The sequence below is a fragment of the Capsicum annuum genome, chromosome 4, assembly GCF_002878395.1.
Source record: "Capsicum annuum cultivar UCD-10X-F1 chromosome 4, UCD10Xv1.1, whole genome shotgun sequence".
Classification (NCBI taxonomy): domain Eukaryota; kingdom Viridiplantae; phylum Streptophyta; class Magnoliopsida; order Solanales; family Solanaceae; genus Capsicum; species Capsicum annuum.
The window spans coordinates 170954943-170977045 of NC_061114.1; the positions used below are offsets into that span (position 1 = coordinate 170954943).

The 22103-nt window shown below is 35.8% G+C and overlaps 1 protein-coding gene across 2 annotated transcripts; it reads right to left on the reverse strand.

Annotated features, from left to right (window-relative positions):
- Positions 1-5571: 5571 nt before the first annotated feature.
- LOC107868830 (ras-related protein RABC1) lies at positions 5572-19666 on the reverse strand. Of its 2 annotated transcripts, none has more exons than XM_047410856.1 (7): positions 19400-19666; positions 19036-19220; positions 17605-17673; positions 7899-7964; positions 7159-7280; positions 6879-7007; positions 5572-5864 (listed from the first exon to the last, which is right to left on the reverse strand). In XM_047410856.1, exons 2-7 carry the CDS (start codon positions 19169-19171, stop codon positions 5757-5759), a joined length of 630 nt encoding a protein of 209 aa, XP_047266812.1. In that variant the 5' UTR covers positions 19172-19220; positions 19400-19666; the 3' UTR covers positions 5572-5756. The 2 variants fall into 2 exon arrangements, with proteins under 2 accessions (XP_047266812.1, XP_047266811.1); XM_047410855.1 differs by having other exon boundaries at positions 19338-19659.
- Between the last annotated feature and the right edge of the window lie 2437 nt (positions 19667-22103).

Here is a 22103-nt window from a genome sequence, read left to right on the forward strand (position 1 = left end):
ATCGTTTCCAACCGAGAAACTAATAAAAATGGCCTTACGAGTGGATATGTTTAAAGTAAATCTTTTAAATATACTAGTTTAGGTTTATACGCGCGAATCTTACTTTATTGAGTTCAAACGTTACACTAAATAGGATATTTACGTTAAATAGGATATTTGTTTAAATAATAAAGATGAATGCAATAATTAAATTCAACGTCTTTTGGAGAATTTATTTAATTAAACCTAACCTTTACCCAAAAAAAAATTCTCAAAATCAATCGACATTCATCTACCCTTGTAAACTGCAACAAAACAATACGATGATAGAGACATAAAAATAATATAATTAAATCTAACCTTTACACAAAAAAATTTTCAAAGTCGTCTGACCCTCATCTACCACCTGTAAACTACAATAAAATAATATGATAATAGAGATATCAAAATAATACAACCAAACTTACCTTTATACAAAAAAAAAAAAATCAAAACAGAGATATAAAAACAATATAATTAAATCTAATTTTTACCTAAAAAAATTCTTCAAAGGCGATCGACATTTATCTACCACCTGTAAACTCATCTATAATCTTTAAACTATAACAAAATAATATAATAATGATCACAAAGTTTCAGTTTTGATGAAAATATTTCTTGTCTGAGCGAAAATTTTGACATAAAAAATGTTTGAATGAGAACAAAGAAGATATATATATACCCACATGTTGAATTCTATTTATATGTTCAGCATCCACCAATCAAAACATGCAATCGAATCAAGTTAGATTAACATCAATCATATTTTTTCAATAAGTAAATTAGTTTCTTCTCGAGTTTATCTCAATATTTATAGAAGCATTTCTTTAATAGAATTTTATTTTTTAAGAGTATTTTTCTATTCTATTTTAGAAGTATTTTCTAATTAATTAAATCTTCTTGTTAATATTGATAATTGAACATAGTGGTACAATTACTATTTAAAAAATCACTGAAAAAAAATAAAAGCTTAAGATTACTTAGTGAAATACAAAAAACGGTAATGTGACAAACCTACTATGCCAAGCAAAATTAGACGTAATTTTAAGGCAGAATTGCTAATTGTTTATGATGATGATAAAAATTATAGAATATATAAGTAAGGATAAAAGAAAATTTTTCTTTCCATTTATTTAAATATGTACTTAGGGAAAAATTTCTTTTATTGGGACGATTTATTTTCATGTATACAGAATTCCTCTTATCATATATTTAAAAGATCTATTTTTGCATATAGGAAAAAGTTGTCCTATATAATTTAGGAGGCAATATTATAAATATAATAATATAATAAATAAATAAAAAGTGAAATGACAATTTTATCTATTATGGAGATTTTTAATGAAGGACAAAAAGTTCAAGTCACTATTCTAAGGTACTTTTAATATATTATAGATATAGATGTAGGTATAGATATAGATTATAGATTATAAATTATACATAGATTATAGATTATAGATATAGATATAGATATAGATATAAATTATAGATCTAGATTACTATCTATAATAAGTGGGGATAAGCAGGCACGTCTTCGATATGTCTGCTTGTTCTGCCTGCTTCAGCTGCTTCAATCGTAATTTTCCTATATTATCCCTAATTAATTAGTATAGGTTATTTAAGTGTTAAAATTTATAATATTTAATAAAAAATATATAATAGACATAAAATAATAAATTAATATTTGATTTTTTAAATTAAGTTGATGTCTCATGTGAGACTCATTTATGTTTTTTTTCACAAGTATTTTTTATAATAATTTTATTATATCACTTCTAATTAGTTGTTATAAGTCATTTAAGACATGTCTTCTTCGCTACTTCAATCGTGATTTTATTATATCAACCCTAATTAATTACTACAGGTTATTTAAGTATTAAAAATTTATAATATTTAATAAAAAATATAAAATAGACATAAAATAATAAATTAATATTTAATTTTTTAAATTAACTTAATGTCTTTTATGAGGCTCATTTATGCTTTTTTTCACAAGTATTTTTTATCGTGATTTTATTATATCACTTCTAATTAGTTGTTATAAGACATTTAAGACATGTCTTTTTTGCTTCTTCAATCGTGATTTTATTATATGACCCCTAATTAATTATTATGGTCACATTAGAAAATTAATAATATTTCTTAAATGGACACAAAATGATATGTGTTGACTTTTGAAATTATATCAGTGTCACTTAAATTTGAATAGAAGAAAAAGTATTATAAATCAGAATAAAACATTTGATTAACTATCGAAATTATAGAGTGCCATATAGGTTGACTTTCAAAATTATATCAGTGTCACTTAAATTGAAATAGAAGAAAAAGTATTATAAATCATAATAAAACAGTTGATTGACTATCGAAATTATATTAGTGTCACATAGGTTGACTTTCGAAATTATATCAGTGTCACTTAATTTGAAATAGAAGAAAAAATATTCTAAATCACAATAATTAAAAATTAAAATTACTTTAATAAATAATTATCTAAATTATATTTGTGCCACATAAGAGGGATGGCCTTAGTTCAGCGGTAAGCTTGCTTACCGTGGTGTGCCAGGATCGGGGGTTCGAAACGCCCCTCCAGCGAAGCTGGGGTGAGGGCGCGTAGGTCAGGCCCGGAGTGGTCCCCCCCCTCCCCGACACCTACGGAGTAGGTATGAACCGGATCGTCCCTTTATATTTGTGTCACATAAATTGAGATAAAAAAAAAAGGGAGAAGGACAAAAATAGCCTCTTGGCAAAAATAAAAGACGCGAAAATAGCTCATGTTTCAAAATACCACTTTTTGGCCATTTCGCTAGCTAATCCGCTTTCTTTGACTTTTTTTTTGCTGATTTTGTCTTTTTTGTTTTACTTTTGTTGTTGCTCCTTTTGCTTCTTTTATTATTATTATATAAAGTGTAAAAATTGTATTTATTTTTTGTTGTTTTTTCGTTGTTGTTTTTTTTTCTGGTAGTTGTTTTATTTCCTTTTCCCTTTTATTTTGGTTGTGCTCATTTTAAAAAAAAAAAAATAATGTTTCTATATATTTTTTTAATTCTATCAATAAACAAAACAATCAAATAAAATTTTGTAGTTCTCTTTTAAAATAATCAAATACTAATTTATAATTTCGTAACCAAATAAAATTTTGTATGTTTTTGAAATACAATTTTTAAAAATAGCATTTTTTAATGACTCGTATACATTTTTAAAAATTATTTTCATGTCTTTTATTTTTGTCAAGAGGTTATACACATTTTGTACACTATTTAGGTAAAATAATTATTTAGATACATATTCTATACAATATTTATGCAGTTTATATACATCCTGTAGATATACATAATCTATACAACAATGATACAAATTCTATACAGATCATATATAGAAAATATATTCTATATAATACAATTTTTATACACATCATATACAAACCTTAAATATACAGTTTTTATACACACCATATACAAACCTTAAATATACAGTTTTTATACACATCATATACAAACCTTTATTTCTCTAAAATTTTCATAGATAATCAATCCTATGCAATCTCGAATCATAAAACACATTTTTTGGCAAAAAAAATCCATTTCCTTCAAATTTCTTCGTCACATACCTATTCACTATTACTTTTAGCTTCAACACAATAGCCTTTTTTTTTTCATCCCGATCAACTTCTAGATTTTGCATATTTTTTCTTCTTTCATTCCTCTATCTCATTTTTCATCCACCCACATAATTCACAAATTCAATTCAATTTAGATAACCTAAATAGAAAAAATTAAGAATTAGAAGAAAAAAGATATGAATTTTGTTGGGTTCTTAATAGAAAAAATTAAAAACTAGAAGAAAAGAGTGAAGAAGGAAGAGAAAGAAGAAAGAAGATTGGTTATGGAAAGAAGAAAGAAGAGTGGTTATGGAAAAAATAAAGAGTCACAAAATCCTATTAGGAAACCAATTTCAAAAAGGAAAGTGTACAACTGTAAGCCTTTTTCCTTTAGCGTGTGTCTTATTAAATGAAGGGCTAATACATGACATTTAAATCAACCAAAGTGTCAGTTTTGTCCAAAAAGTGAAACGTGGGCCATTATTGTCCATTATTTTTCAAAAGAGCTACGTGGTGTCCTTTTCCCTTTAAATTATAAGAATTCTATGTAGGTTAGACTTAGGAATTAGTTATCCTATTGGAATTGGGAATTAGTTATCTTTATTTAAATTGAAGTCCATTTAGAAATTTAGGCTATTTAGAAATTTAGGTGTAAATATATGTTTTGAGTTATTAATAAAATAATTCCCTTTTACAATACAATTGCAGTATTTTCTTCTCTCCAACTCTTTTTCTGTTATTTCTCTAACTTCAAAGTCAAAAACCAACAAGCACCATGAGGGTTTCTATCATCCGGTGCACCCCTTGCTTGAAACGATCTTGGGCAAGATCACATCTTCGACTGCCAAGAACCTTTCCTATGCTGGTTTATTGCAGCTTATAAAGAGTGAACTCTTCTCTATTTTTGTCCTCCCTAATAAGATTGTCAAGGTTATTTAAACTACTTGCAGAATTTTCTTATGGACAGGTAGTGTGGAGCCCTCTAAGATGGTACTACCGGCTGGGAGAGAGTATGTCATCCTACAGTGTATGGAGGGGCTATAATGCTGAACATGGGCTTATGGAATAGAGCAGTGATTTACAAGCTCCTATTAAATCTATGTACAAAAGAAGGATGAGCGTTGGATAAAGTGGGTCAATGCATGCTATAACAAAGGTGGCAAGTTCCTGGAGTATATCCAAACTCAAGCTTCCTGAATGTAGACCAAGATTTCCAAAGCTAAACAATACCTAGCAGATGCTCACATCGGGCAGGATGTACTGCAACAGGGTTCTTCTCTATCTACAGTGTACTACATGATGAGAGGTGATATTCCCAAAGTGCCATGGAGGAAGCTCACATGTAGCAACTGGGGTTTACTAAATGGACCTTCCTGTTGAATCTTACTAATTCAGGACAAGCCCTAAACAATGGACAAAATGATGAAATTATATCTGGTTGTAATCAGCAATGTGATGCAATGAGCAGGATTAATCAATGTCCCACCTACATTTTGAATGTCAAGTCTTTGAGGTTATTTGGAGCAAGCTTGCTCAGTTGCTAAGATGGACAGATGAGATCACATGGGCCGGCAACTCACATGAAGGGGCAAAAGCTTAGGAGCAGATGTGTACAGAAAGACCCTTGCCTGCACTGTACCACATCTGGCAAGAGAGAAACACCAGAATAGGACTTAAGAGTCAACTGATCAAACTCATCGCACGAGAGGTTATTTTGTAGAGGATGCATGTGGAACATTTAGACAAGTTGAATTACTATCTGTGAACTGGTATTTTAGTCCTGTGCCTATATGATAGATGGTTCTTTTATTAGGCTTCTCCACAGATCACCTTAGGGCCTTATGTTCAAGTGATCCTTTATATATCTAAACCTGTACATACAAATCTCTACCCCCCGCCCCCCAAACCCCCAACACACACAAAAAAAATAATAATAATAAGATGAGATTTTTGCCTTCACAAAAAGAAAAGAACTCATCTTCAAATATCATATTAGAGACGAGGACAACAGAAGGGACATTCAGTCATACGAACAACAAACGTGAAGGATCCAAAACACAGTTTGCCATCTTCGAGTAATTACATAATTTTCTTTTACAAAAGAAAGGGAAAGCACGAAGAACTCAAGGAAACATCCATCTTAACAACAGCCACTTGTTGATGCATCAGTTTCTGGAGGTTTCTGTTTAAATATATTTTTCCTGACACCAGCTGAACCTTCAGCCAAAAGACTAGGAGTGTCCAGAATCTGCAAAACCAAAATTCATCATCACAACCAAGAAATGTTTCTCTTAGATAGAGGAAGTAAAAGGCACTCCAGTTTTATATTGAGACAAACTTCATTTATATTGAGTTCCAAGTAAAAATAGGGCAAACTATTGTGACAAGGCATTGCAGCTAACAATATAACTAAACTTCGTAGGGCATGAATACATGTTCCGTGAAGCAATAATTGAACCATATATTGAGATAATATTTGCTAGCAAGGCTGTTGGACAAGGACACAGCCCCAAAAAGAAGGGTAAGTTGCAGTGACTACTGGCGGATGACTGTCAAAGTTCACCCCAACAAAGAAAACCTTTCTTCTAGCATGGCACTAGCGTTACAAGTTTCCATGGTTCAGTTAAATGTTGGCCAGAGTGCAAAAAATCACCAGCTGTTGACCAAGAAGATTTCCAAGAAATGCACAGAAAAATAGTGGAGACATGGCCCGCTCTAGGTACACTCAAGATGGTTATTACCGGTAAAGATAATTAAATAACTAAAATAGTGAAATGAAGGTAGAGATCTCACAGCCATGATAAACCTGTTGCTCAGCCAAACTCAAGATTTCAAGAGTCCGTATTGACTTAACAACTAAAAATATGATATCAGCCCCCTGGGGGATAAATACAACCACATGGTCCACATATAGGAGTGAAAATGAATTTCAATTTATCAAGGTTAACCACTAAAGAAGTTATTTGTCTTGTTGGTGTCCATTTGCTTAAGCTATTGTTTCCTGTTTTTCTAACTGCAGCTATGGATATGCATGCTATCCACACTATCCCGAATAATAATTCCTTTGCTGAGACCTACAAGTGCTACTAGGCAACGAACAAGTTACTACTGAGAGAAGATTGTATCCTTGTTAACGTTCAGTTCCATTGCAACTCCATTATTTAATAACGCATGACCAATCCATTCAAACATCTTTTTTTAACCAGCCAATTCAAACTATAACATGAACAAAATACAAGAAAGATCCTTGGATGATTCATACCTTCAGCACAAGCTCCTCAAAGCACTGTTCCACATTAACCCTTGTCTTTGCACTGCATTCAATGAAAAGACATCCATATTCCCTAGCAAAATCAATTCCCTCTTTTTTGCTGACAACCCTGTCACTCTCCTGCAAAAAGGTTCATACATATGTGAATATTCACAAGCATCATCACGTACCGTCAATTTCGACTCAAAGATACAAATGCACCTGATCAATACAGGGTATATGATTGTGGTTGGAGAGATGGAAGTTCTCTTCCTAAAAGAAGGAGAGGTACCTTATCAACTTTGTTTCCAACAAGCATCTTGATGCAGTCCTGATTTGTTGAATACAGGTCAATTTCTTTGGCCCATATATCAGAGAGATTAGTAAATGTGTCTCGCCTTGTTACATCATAAACTGTTGAATCAAAGACAGTTGAGTCCGAAAGAAGTCAACATGCTACAATATTTCTTGGATGGCAGGGGAGTTGGGTAAAAGAATTTGTTCCAACAAGAAGAAATTCATTAAGAAGAAACTGAATTTGCTCATAAAGATAAGCCAGCAAGAAGAAGCATACTTCTAAATGGTACTCACTCATATCATTGAGGAGCTGTCCTATGCACTGCCACTAATTTCCTCTTTTCACTCACGTTTCTATTCTTTATTAAAAACAATGCAAGAATGGACATACAATTCTCTTAAGAAACATTCCAAGAAGTCGAGACGATCTTTTCCATCCATTCTTCCTGGCACTAGAGCAATCTTTCAAAGTTTTGGACTACACTACAACTCATAAATACTCTAGGGCTACGACAACCATGTTAACCAACACAAAAAGATTAAGGAAGTAAAATGATGTTTATACACAAGACGCGAGCTGTGCCAACTTCTTATTTTGCGCTTAGTGTTTGTCCTGACAGCAGTGACCATTGCTATCTCTTGTAAAGCAATTGAAGTGAGTGTAGCATGATGACTACATAACATGGAAATCCGTCAAATCAAATAACAACGCAGAAAGAAGAGACAGCAGATTACCCATGATTATTCCTTGAGCTCCTCGGTAGTATGAACTCGTTAAAGTCCTAAATCTTTCCTGTCCAGCTGCAAAACAAGAAAGTCATAATGTTATAACCAAGGATTGTGCTGAGGGAGACCTCCCATTAGCACATTCAGCAAAACATGCCGAGTTCAATCACTTAATTAAGCTGACAACAATATTCAAAGAAGCAATACCAGTCAATTGTACCCTCTGCCACCATCTTATTTCCAAACGAGGTAGGTGGGTCAGTTGGTGATGAGTTGATTTTAAATATATGAGCAAATATCAAGCATTCGTTCCCCTTAAGATTTGCCAAGTTTAGGTTCTTCTCACTTTAACATATTTTGGCAGACGAAAACTCTCGGAGGTACAATATTCAAGTTACCATTGGCACCCCCACACCTACCTGAATAGCAGGCATCACTCTCTGAACTTGTGGGCAGAGCCTAGGTCCTCTAACCTTAGAGCCTAAGTGATGTATTGTGTTGCACAGGTTTCCATTTTGCTCACATATATATATATAGAATTAAATTTATTTGCACTCTCCTTAGTTCTATCCTCTTTTTTTGGTGATTGATGATGTACTAAGAATTGAGTATTGTGCTTGATTTTGATGAAGTGATTGGCTTCATTAATGGCATCAAGAAGATGCAAATTAGTTATAATATTGCACTTGATTCGTCAAAATGATTGTAGATTTATTCAGGAACATTGTGATTGAAATTCTTTTAAGGCAATCTAAGGTTAGATTACAATTGAACAGCATGAGGTTTAAAACAATCGACTCATTAGATAGATTAATTAGCAATTAGGAAAGGATATACCTAACTGCCTTATGCAATCAGCATGATGGCTTGACATTAATGGATCTTTGTTAACATTATACTCATTTTTGGGGGAGGAAGAGGGTGTCTTGTATTTCATATCCAAAAGAAAAAAATCAACACCATCAAGCAGGTGCTAAGACGAAAGGTTTCAATCACAAAATAGGATAATGGAGGATCCTATGTACAACTACCAAACTTACAGATTGTCAAAGAAATCTACAAAAACTGCTATCTCCCCCATTACATCCTGTTTACACCAAAAATAAAAAAGATTGAGGCAATTCATCTTAATTTTGAGGATGGGATTGCTTTTGTCCTCAAAATGTCCAAGGTTCCGCTCTGTCCATACTGTCCACCAAATACATGCTGGATTGCTCTGCCAACAGTCCTCCTATGCCCCTCTTCTTCTAGTACTCTTCCAATTCTTCAGAAGTTCCAGAGTTGTTCTTGGCATTACCCAAATCACCCCCAACATATCAAAGAACATTTGCCACAAATTTGCAATTATCTCACAATGCTGGAAGAGTTGCTCATTGTTTTCAACTTCCTGCCCACACAATAGACATCTTGAGCAAATCTGAAGATCGCTCTTTTGTAGTCTCTCCTGAGTTAAACAAGCTCTTTAACTACCAATCACACAAAGCACGCTATTTTGGTAGGAATTTTAATTTGCCAGATGAATTTACATGGAATTCCATGGCCATACCACTGACACACAATTTCTCCTGTTCATTTTCCAATAGACTAATTTAACTGCAAAGGTTCCACACTTGTTTGTCCGGAACATCAACAATGCCTTCAAAAGAGTTCAAACAATGCAACAAATTAATAGCTCTATCCACTTCCCAATCATTCAAAGCCCTTCCGAAGTTCAGCTTCCATCCATTCTCCATCCAGATTTGTCTTACAGTTGCTTGCTTTTGAAGACCCAAAATATATAAATCTGGAAAAAGGGTTTTCAAGTTGTTCTGTTCAATCCACCAATCATCCCAAAAGGAAGCTTTGAACCCATTATCCACCTTAATTCTAATATTGGTCTAGAAATTAGACCACATATCTACATTCATATATACCTTTCACTTCTTCAGTTATCCAACTGTTCATCAAACCATATTTTTTTGTGATGAATCTTCCCCACAAAGGTCTTTCCTCTGTCATGAACCTCTATAGCCACTCTTAGAACAGGCTATTGTTGTGAATACTCAGTTTTTTTATTCCAAGGCCACCATTCTTCTCGCTGCAAATTAGTGAATCCCATCTCACAAGATTTTTGTTCCTCTCCTCTGCACAACCATTACACAGGAAATCCCTTCTTAATTTATCTATCTTCTACACTACCCCCTTGGGAATAGGAAAGCAAGCCATCATATAAGTGGGAAGGGCATCCAAAACAGAGTTTATCAATGTCAATCTGCCGCCAAGGGACAAATATTGTCTTTTCCAACTAGTCAACCTTCTATCACATCTCTCCAACACTTCGCTCCAAATATCTTGAGCTTTGTTCTTTGCACCAAGAGGCATTCCAAGATACTTTGTGGGTAGAGTTCCCACTTGGCATCCCAGATTTGCAGCAAGTAGACCCACTCCACCAGACTGAAAAAATAAATCTTTAACTCCCATTCCCATGTAATCTAGATACAGCCTTAAAGATAGTTAGGATGGCCCTCAGATGTCTGATTTGTTTCTATTACAACAAGTGAGTGATCTCCATGTTGCCTCTATTACTCTGTGCCCCAAAACCAAGTTTTATCCAGCCGTTAGCATTAGCCTTTCTAATCATATGATTTAGCCATTCCATTGCAAAGACAAACAAGAGTGGTGACATTGTATCACCATGTCTTAGGCCCCTTTGAGAATGGAAAAAACCTTCAGGAGTGCCATTAATTAATATTTTCAGAAGAAAATCCCAATTGACATGGTCATTATGCCTTTTCTATGTCAAGTTTACATAAATTCCAGGAGTCTTCTGTTTCATTTTTGAGTCCACCAATTCATTAGCCAAAAGAGCAGCATCATTTTTCTCAATTCTGGTATGAGGAGCATACACACCGGTGAGACACCAACTGAAAGATTTCTGAACTGCTACAAATCTGTAAGTTAGAGAGTATTGACCTTTCTCAACAAAGATCCCCTTCCACACTCTACTATCCCACAATATCAAAATTCCCCCACAGCTCCCTTCGGCTTCTAAAAAGCCATACTTCATCCACCTGCACGACCACAATTATTTTAGCAAAATCTTCCACACCTTTTTCTAGTTTCGCTTCTTGAAAGCAATAGACGTTTACTTTCCACTTTTGCATAGACTCTTAACGGTCATTCTTTTAGAACTCATATTAAGCCCTCTCACATTCCAGGATAAAAGTTTGATTTTCATTGGCAAGTGGACATCTGAACTTTACTTTACTCTTTTACTCTTTACTTCTTAGTTGCTCTCTACAGTCTAGTCTCTTGGCAATTTTTTAATTTTGATTTCTTGTGAGTTTAGCTATTTCAGTCACTGCTTACAGTTTTTGGGTTTCTTTATACACTTTGTTTCTCGTTATAAAGGAAATCTATTTTCCAATTTTAATCTTCTCTCTCTAACGTACAATTTAACGTTACCACCTCGACTAACTAGCGAACTCTGACGCCGGCAATGGCGCAGACGTACCGGAAGCGTACAAGATCTACCCTATCTCCCTCTTTCTCTCTCACCCTTCAGATCTCTCTCTCCCGTCGCAGCTATCGTCGGTGGGCTAGGGTTCCCGCCGGTTCGACTCAGGTAACGGGGGAGGTACTCATCAGCGGCCTAACAGGTAGGCCGACGTCCGACGACGTCCAGATTCCGACGTCTCACGTCTCTGAAGAAGCTTCGGCGAATCTCCGGGGACATTCCGGCGACGTAACCAGCGGCCTCTTTCTCGTCGACCTTATTTCGGCAAACACTTTTTAACACCAACATTGCCGGATCAGCAGCACGGAGGCGTCCCGGTGACATCCAAACTTTGGTTCTTTCTTAACTTTATATAGTTTGATTTCTTTATATTATTTTTCTCCTTGTCTTTTCCTTGGTGCCAGGCAATTAGTGTGCTCTATCTTTCTTACTGTTAGTTTTGTCCTTACCTCGGTTTTGTTTTTTCTCCCTAGTTGAGTTTAGTTTTGTTTCTTGATTATTTCTTCTAATTTGTGTGAGCCTTGTATTTCCTGCTGCTGCATTGTTACTACCATTGTTTATATTTTCTTATATTTTCTTGTAGTAGTGGCTGTGGGCGTTGATGGTTGGATAGGGTCATGTCCGAGGAGGTTGGGGCGGGGGGCCGTTGTGGGGGCGGGGGAAGAGGAAAGGGCGGGGGTGGGAAGGAGGCCAAAGTTTGGCCTCAGGGGCGGTAGAGGAAGACGTGTGGATAGAGATGGTAGGCTGAGGGTTGGGTCCTGGAATATAGGGACTCTTCAGGGTAAGTCCATAGAGCTTGTGAAGATTCTTAGAAAGAGGAGGACTAATATTGCGTGTGTTCAAGAGACAAAGTGGGTAGGGTCTAAGGCTAGGGATGTGGACGGTTACAAGCTTTGGTACTCTGGGAGCGAGAGGCGTAGGAATGGAGTTGGTATCTTAGTAGATGAAGAGCTTAGAGGTCAAGTAGTAGAGGTAAAGAGGATCAGCGATAGGTTGATGACTATTAAGTTGGTCATTGGGGGGTTTACCCTGAACGTGTGTAGTGCTTATGCGCTGCAAGTGGGCTTGGATGGGGAGGAAAAGATGCGGTTTTGGGAGGCTTTGGATGAGGTGGTGAGAGGTGTGCCTAGCTCGGAGAAGATTGTTGTAGCAGGAGATTTCAATGGGCACATCCGGGCGTTACCAGGAGGCTTTGGTGATGTGCATGGTGGTTTTCATTTTGGGGAAAGAAATGAAGAGGGGGCTACTCTATTGGATTTTGCGAGGTCCTTTGGGCCGGTGGTGGTGAACTCGGGCTTCCCGAAGAAGGAAGATCACCTGATCACCTTCCGAAGCGCGATAGCCAAGACTCAGATTGACTTTTTGTTGCTTAGGAAAGGGAATAGGGTGTTGTGTAAGAACTGTAAGGTCATCCCGAGTGAGAATCTTTCGACCCAGCATAGGCTCTTGGTTATGGATTTAGGTATAAGGAAGTATAGGAAGAGAAGGGTTGAGGAGTGTAGATCTAGGATTAAATGGGGCGGCTTGACGCCAGTGAATGCGTGGGACATAGGGGAGAAGTTGGCGGGAATGAGGGTGTGGGAGTGTAGGGGGGACGTGGATAGTATGTGGGATAGGGTGGCTAGGTGCATCATGGAGAATGCTAGTGAGGTGTTGGGTGTTTCTAGGGACCGGACCGAGCATCATCGGGGGGATTGGTAGTGGAATAAAGAGGTTAAGAAGAAAGTGGAGACCAAGAAAGGGGCGTATGCTAAGTTGGTTGAGAGTAAGGACAAAGAAGAGAAGTGGGTAAACAGGAAAGAGTACAAGTTAGCTAGGAAGGAGGCTAAGTTAGCAGTTACGGCGGCTAAGACGGCAGTTTTTGAGAGCTTGTAAGCGGGATTACAAAAGAAAGGAAGGGAAAAAAAGTTGTTTAGACTCGCTAAGGCTAGGGAGAGGAAGGGTCGTGACCTTGACCAGGTTAAGTGCATTAAGGGGGAGGACGGTACAGTGTTGGTGGAGGACGGCCACATTAAGAATAGATGGCAGTCGTATTTTCATAGGCTATTGAATGACGAAGGGGATAGAGCTATTGTGTTAGGGGAGCTGGAGCACTCAGAGGAGTGTCGGGATTTTAGTTATTGTAGACGTTTTAAGGTAGAGGAGGTTAGAGAGGCTGTTCACAGGATGCGAAGAGGTAGGCGACGGGGCCTGATGAGATACCAGTGGATTTTAGGAAGTTTTCTGGCGAGGCTAGTTTAAGGTGGTTGACTGGATTGTTTAACAAAATTTTCCAGATGGCAAAAATGTCCGAGGCTTGGAGGTGGAGTACTATGATCCCTCTTTATAAGAACAAGGGTGACATTCAGAGTTGCAATAACTATAAGGGTATTAAGTTATTGAGTCACTCTATGAAGATTTGGGAGAGAGTGGTCGAGGTGAGGCTGAGACGGATAGTGTCTATTTCGGAGAACCAGTTTGGATTTATGCCTGGCCGCTCGACGACGGAGGCAATTCACCTGGTACGGAGACTGGTAGAACAGTATAGGAAAAGGAAGAAGGACCTGCACATGGTGTTTATCGACTTGGAGAAGGCATTCAAAAAATGAAGGTAGCGGAAATGCGGATGTTGCGTTGAATGTGTGGGCTGACTAGGGGGGATAGAGTTCGGAATGAGACTATCAGGGAGAAGGTTGGTGTGACTCCAGTGGAGAAAAAGATGCGGGAAGTCCGATTGAGATGGTTCGGACACGTGATGAGGAGGGGCATAGATGCTCCGGTTCGTAGGTGTGAGAGGCTAGCTTTGGATGGTTTTAAGCGGGGTAGGGGTAGGCCAAAGAAGTACTGGGGAGAGGTAATTAGGCGGGTCATGGAGCAGAAACAGCTCACTGAGGACATGACCCTAGATAGGAAGATCTGGAGGACGCGAATTAGGGCAGAAGGCTAGGGTCAGTTTGGGTCGCTAGTGTAGGGAATTACTTGGTGGGGGTATTATACTTGTTATGATACCTTGTTTCATGCTTTATTACGAATCTGTTTACTTTTCTCTATTTTCTATTACTTGTGGGTGTCGTATTTATGTTATGCCATCTTGTTCCATGTTTTACTATGTATTTGTGTAGTATTCCGTGTCTCGAACCGGGGGTCTATCGGAAACAACCTTTCTACTTCTTTAGAGACAGAGGTATGGACTGCGTACATCTTACCCTCCCCAGACTATCTGGGAATACACTGGGTTTGTTGTTGTTGTTGTTTCATTGGCAAGTCGAATTCAGAGGTCTTCCACTACTTCAGACTCCTTCCACCTCTTTATTTAGATTTGATTCAAGGTTCTTCAACTCATTTTTGCCAATTCCCCTGCTCTTTGGTGTTCTGATCTTGTTACCTTTTTTTTGTTTCTCTAAAGACATGTTTCTTCCATCTAGCTTTATAAGTACCGTTAAAGCTTCCTTCTCACCTCCTTCAAATACAACCCCATATATATTACCTAGCTCTAGGATAGTGCTATTAACCCAATTTGATGCCTCCACTTCTGCTTTCTGGAATTTCTATGATTATACGGCAACTGGTTCCACATTGTCTCTGTAAAAGTTGTAAACCGTGACCATTTCCCTGACAATCATCTAAGCTTGTCCCTCTGGCATCATTGGTCTCACGATCTACCTTTCTTTTCACAATTGGAGATTTTGCATTATGCTCAGAAATCTGAGTTTCTTCTATTTGCTCGTGCAATTCTCTGTTATTTGAGCTATGTTCAATACTATGTATGCCTTCGTGATCCTCTGTTGAGGACTCCCAGCCCTTAGAAAATGGTTCAAACTGGAGTTTCGGATTTTCTGCTTGCTCTAAAATGTTTCGGCCCAAGCCACCTCTAGGTTTTAAAACAGGTTCACTTTGTCCTTCTACATAAAGAGCTGCATGGTCCAAGTTGAGGACTATCCCCTTGTCCTTCATATTATGCCTCGATGCACTCTGTATAAGGGGATTTTTTGTTTCGTCGTCTTTTTCTTTCTCTTCAACTTGGAAACTCACTGGAGCTTTAGTCCAAACTTGGATCGTGTACCGGATTCCTCCATTTTCTATTGTCACCTCCTTCAGAATATTGCTCCCGTTTCCACAGATTTTGATTCTTTCCCATTTAAGATGGTTCTGAAGCTGTGTTTCCTCCTCTGCTTCTACCCAGCCGCCACAGAAATCTCTGATGGCTTTGAAAGCTTTTTACGACCACAGATGTAGAGGCAAGCCAACCAATCTAGCCCAAATTGAGTTGGGTTTTGATTTTCCTTCCACCGCACCAACTGTTGGACTCCATTGGAAATTGATCTGAGCACGCTTCCATAACCATTCACCATTCATTACTTGTTCCGCCATGGCTTTGAAAGCGAACTCAAAAAGGAACAAGTTATTACCCATGTCATAAATGTTCAGACCAAAATTTTGCTTCCAAATTGTAGAAGCTCATCTCCTAATTTCTGAAAGAGTTGGTGACTCGGCAACCTTAAAATTCCCTACCAAACTCCTATTAAGACTTCGTTCTGGTTGTTGTAGTACCTTCCCCATTCTTTATTGTGCAGTCTGCAATTTCCTCCCTATTGGGTCATTTACTGCTTCTAAGAGCTGAAGCATATGGAATGTTGTTGTCCGATAATCTAGGTTCCATTGGGAGTAAATCACTCCTGTGGTTGTTAATGAACCTTTCCACCTTGTCTGCAATAAAGTTCCAGCCCGAGTTGAAAGTTAGTTCCGGGATTATCACCACTGATCTCATTCTGCCTTCCAAGTCGATGATGGTAATGTACCTTCCAAACTTGCTGAAAGTTTCTTAGCAAAATGTTTCTGTGAAACTATCCTTTTTCTTCCACCTTTTCACCATGTTCCCCTAGAATAAAGAAGCTTCTTTCAGTTTTTGAGCTATCCATAGCATTGTCTTCTTGGTAAACTGAGTTCTTATGATATGGTTTCTACTTCTTTCAGTCCATTCGTACCATTCCCTTACTGTTCCTGAAAGTCTTGAGATGCCATAAGATTTAAAGCCCACAGCAAAATAGATTGTTCCATCCATGAGATCCTCAAAGATAAAAAAAAGAGGAGAGAGAACTAGAGAGATGAGTGTGGTAGAGGGAGGGAGAGAAAAAAGGGAGGTCGGAATTCGCCGGAAGTCTGAGCTGTAAAAGAAAAAATTCTTAAAATCTGCCTGAGGTGTCACGCCAGCACGTAACACGCGTGGCGTCGGTGCTTGGGAAGTTCTAGTGGCACGTGTGAGCGTGTGTAGTACTTTTCTGGGATGGTTTTTCTGGGATAGGGTCGCTGGAGGTTGGTGGTGGCTATGGTGGAATAATTATTGAAAGACAGAGAAGAGAAAAGAGGGAAACCAGTGATCAGAAGGACCACTGGTGGGGTTTTGAGTCGAAGTCTGATTTAAAATCACATTGGGATTCGTGCCTGGGAGCAAATTTTTTCGCCGCCTTTTTTAATCATAAACTTCCTTAACATTATACTCATGAAACATATAAAATAGGTTATAGAAGGTTACAGAAGGTAGGATGTAAGCAACTTGAAAGATACTTGCAGGTATAATAGCACCCTAGGATAATGACTTAGTTCAGTAAGGTACAGTTAGGAGAGTACAAGAAGCACAGTGAAGTATTGAGAGATATCACAATCCTAGATTTTTTAACATCCAGGATTTGACAAGATTCTACTTGCTCCAAGTTTGTCAAAAATTCAATTCAAGTTTAGTATGGTTCTTTAAATCAAGTATAATAGTCTAAACACACCAACGTTGTTCTATTTTGGTAATTAGTAAGTGGTTGGTGTAATCATGCTCCTAAGTCCTAAATTACAGGTGCAATTACATTTACTAGCGTGTGTTGTGACCAACAACTGACAGTGCTAGTTTCTGTCAAGTAAATTGTCATTTGATATCAAATAACTTGAGGAACACATAATTTTCAATTTTGTCATTCTACTTGACAGATGCAAAATAAGCACTCTTAGGTTGAAGAGATTTTAGCTTATAGATGGAGAACCGCAAGATACAATTAGGAAAACCATGTCGTATCATATCCAACTTTAGGGGTAATCAACAATGACCCTCTATTTGGTTCGCATACAATATATTTGGATAAGAATTGTTTCAGGGGTTTGAAAGAAAGCTACTAGGTGAAAAAGATATGCAACTAAAAGATTTAAAATAAAGAACAACTTCATTGAAGATCGGGCATAAAATAACAAAATTACCTGTATCCCAGATAGCAAGCTTCAACTTTTTCCCTCCGAGGGTGACATGTTTTACCTTGAAGTCCACACCTGAGAATATGAGAGACGACTTATTCCATAACTAGTTAACCAGTCAAGAAAAACCACCATAGAATTTGTCTGATGCATTTTATGGCATATCAAGTGCACAATGAAAACCTGCTAAGTTCAGTTCAAAAGTCACTAGAGTTTACACAGAACTTCTTTATTCAGACGTATTTCTCACTGACACGTGACACCCAAAAAAAGTTTATATATCTATGCTGGAATATATTTGCCTATTCTAACACAACGTAATGGAAAAGCCCATCATGAAATTGGTCAGATCAATTAGTTGTTCAAAATACCAGTTTAATTCCAAGTATTCCTTTTCTTCATCTTCTCTTTTTCTTTTTGTTGCTGCTGGTTATGCGGCACTACATCAATACCTGAATGCAGTAAATATTCCCCTTCATCTAGTTAGACCAATGCAATACCACTTTGTCCAATGATATTGAATTAACTCAACTGTTTGTTTAACTTTTGATATAGGCCCATCACCATTCCAAATACAGTCTTTTAACTCTTTCGCAGTTTTGCAGCTTCAAGTTACCAAATCGCTGCAACCAAACTGTTAACTTCAAAATGCAGTAGAACCATTGACCAACACAAGTTTTGTGCTTAAACAGCTAAAGAACTCTCACTCAACTAATTTCCACACCCATAAAACACTGAAACTAATTTATTCAATCTTTCCTTAAACACCAGCATTTTCACAAATTATCCATTACTCAATATTTCATGTTTTGATACATCTAACATTCCCACATCTAAACCCAACTCCTCTCTCTTTATAATGTACATCACAAACGCCAAGTTTTAAGCAATGATAAAAACAACAACAACCTAGGGTAATCCCACAAGTTGGGTCTGGAGTTTGGGGAGGGTAGTGTATATGCAAAGCTTAGCCTTACAAGGTAAAGAGGCTGTTTCCAATAGAAATCTCGGCTCAAGTAAAAACATTATAAAGAAAAAAAGAACAATTCTTAAGCAATGATACAAAACAACCCAGAGTAATCCAACATGTGGGTCCGGTGCGGGTAATGTGTACCCGGATGTTACAACCTTAGGAGAACCACACCCCAAAAGCTAGCTACTAAGGTGAGAGAGCCCAAGTCTATAAATACCCACACCAATACTTTGTAGTACCTTTGTGGAACTTTCTGCAACAGACCATAACACCGGACCTTACTTAATAGGCTGTCCCGATAGACCCTCGACTCAAGTAAAAAAACATTATAAAGCAATTTGAAAAAAGGAAAATTTTTTAGGCAATGATATTTGCACAATATGGTAAAAGGGTTTAATTGAAAAATATATACAACCAATTAACAATATTTGAAAGAAAAAGAAAAGAAGATACTAATAAATTACCAATAGTTGGAGAAAGATCCTCAAAGGCATCAGAAGTGAAACTGAGGAGCAAACTACTCTTCCCTACACCTGAATCTCCAATCAATAACAGCTTGAACAAATAATCAAACTCCGGCGTAGACGATGATGCTTCCATTTCCTCCAACAATCTCTAATTTCCAACAATACCCAGATACTCAATAAACCTTCAAAACAAAACAAAAAACACCCATTTCAGAACACCAATCAATAAAACAGATTCAAAACAACGAAATTTACAAATAATTAAATAAATAAATAAATAAATAAAATAGAAAGAAAACCTGGAATGGCGGAGAAAATGGTAATAGAGACTATATATATTAAAAAAAGTGTACAAAGTTACCTGTGTTTATTGTGGGAAGATGGCAGGTCGATAATTTTATTAGATTCGAACACTATGATTATGAAAATGAAAAAGTATTAGATGAATGGAAAAAGAGGGTAGCGAAGAGTTGCTTCCTTCTGAAGGCAAAACTTTTAATTACGTGTTTGCTTTACTTGCTTGTACACTATGCTGAACATACTGTACGTTTAGGGAGCCATTGTTTGTTACCTGGGGATCTGGGATCACCGATTGTAAAATGGGATGTCATTGAACTGTGGCTTATTTATGCCATTATTCTTATAAATCAGTTTATATAGTTTTGTCATGTGATCTTTTACGTTATTAATTAAAAAAAAAAAAAAAATTAAATATTCTATTGAACTATTATGTCATCAGTTAAAAATTTAACTCCTTCATGTTATCATCGTTATAAAATCAACTCATCCATATCATTACTTTTTAATGGTGCGTTTTTAAAAAAAAATTTCTATGTGGCCTTTTATTAGAGGTTTGCGATATTAATTAAAATAAATTAATATTAATTTCAAATATCTTAGATTCATTAAAAACAATCGGTTCATTTAACATAACCCGATCCACACCCATTAAAGTATTTTTTCTACAATAATAACTATTTTTCTGATCAGAAGAAATAGTGATTAATGTATATTCTTTGGCTATTTATAATTGATTCTAAATCATTATAAATATTATGCTTAACAGAAACCTCAAAAATTTTATTCTACATTTTAATTCCAGTGACTCCAATATATACTCCAAAATTGCAAGAAAATAAGTCAATGAATGATTATGGCAAATAAGAAAAAGAAAGAGGCGTACCAATAGAGCTTCTCCAATATTCTCCCATCACGAATTAGGGGAGCATACATTATTGAAAAATCATTTCTAAATAACGGCTTAAAAGAAGTCTGTTATCCCAACTATTCCGTCATATATATGGGATAACTTCTCCCATCGCTAATTAGTGGAGCATACATTGTTGAAAAATCATTTTCAAATAACGGCTTAAAAGAAGTCTACTATTCCAATTATTCCGCCAAGTATATGTGATAACTTCTCCCATCATTATAATATATATACTGGAATAAATAATCTCGATACTAACTAATTTCAAATATTTTGAAATTAATATTGATTTATTTTAATTAAGCATGGACTTATAATATAATATCACGTGGCAAAGTTATTTTAAAAATTCATCATTAAAAAATAATGGCATGAGTGGGTTGATTTTATAACGGTGATGGCATGAATAAGCCGAACTTTTAACTGATGACATATATGAGTCATTTCTGATAGTTCAATGGCATACTTGAGCCTTTTTGCTTATTTTAATTAATGATATGCATCTCTGATAAAAGGTCACGTGGAAAAACTGTTTTTGAAAACCACCGTTAAAAAATAATGGCATGGATGAGCTGGTTTTGTAATGGTGATGGCATAAATGAGATCAATTTTTAACTGATGACATAAATGAACCATTTCTAATAGTTAAGTGGCATATTTGAGTCTTTTCATTTGTAAAATTGATTGAGAGAGGAACCAAAAGTGGGTTTATTTGTTTTTTATTAGGATTAAGATGTCCAGATGGGAGTGAATAATTAAAATATTGTATTTAAATTTAACTATTTAATAATTAAAATTATTTGTTTTTAGCATATGAAAATGAATAAACATATATATTTTAGATAAAAAATAACTAAAATATTAAAAAATATTAACTTAATAAAATAAAACTATTATTTGAATAAAAAGAAATAATTATGGTTATTGATGTTTGGAATGACTTATAATGGTAATAGTGGTAATTATTGATGCTAATAGTCGTGGTGATATTGATAAAGCTGTTTGATGTTGTAGCTATTGACAGTGGTGATGATCATTAGGATGATAAACTTGATTGATATTTAATAGGTAGCAGTGTTAATGATGATAATTGAAGAATGTGTGGTGGTTGATGATGTCTTGATAGTAGTTGGAGAGATGATAATTGTAATAGTGGGAGTGGCTGGTCGAAAGAAATAGGCTACAGTGATGCTAGTGGTAAAAAGTAGAGTTGTCGATACAGATCAATCCACTCCACACGGATTTTGAAATTGGGCACTAACAGAAAATAATCTTTGTTTCGTCAAAATGAAAATACCTCTAGCCTAACTTTCAGAATTACAATGTATAGTCTATCTTTCCTTTTTTAGTTTTTTTTCCCTTTCTTCTGTCTCTAACATTCATTTCTCTTTCTTTTGTTCTTTTTTTTTTTTTTCGTTTTTGTCTTTTTTGTTTGTTTTCTATTTCTATCTTCTACATTTTTTTCGTTTTCCGTTTTCTCTCCTTTTTTTTTTTCTTTGTTTTGATAGTATTTTATATTTTTTTGTATTTCTAAAAAACATAGCTACATTGAGTACAAGTCATAAATGATGACAAAAATGTGATAACCACTTATTATATTTATATTCATCATCATTTCTTTTTTTTTCTTTTTGCTTTTCTCTCTTTTCCCTTTTTTTATTTTTTTTTAGTTTTATTTTATTTTCTCTTTTCATTTTTTTTTCTCTTCTTCCTTTTTTTTTCTTTTTTGTTTTTTTTTGTTTATTTTTTCCTGTCTTGTTTTTTCTTTTCATGTTTTTCCTCTCTTTTGATTTTTTTTCATATTTTTTTCTTTTTTTATTTTTTTTGGCTTTTTTTTTTTTTCTCTCCTCTATCT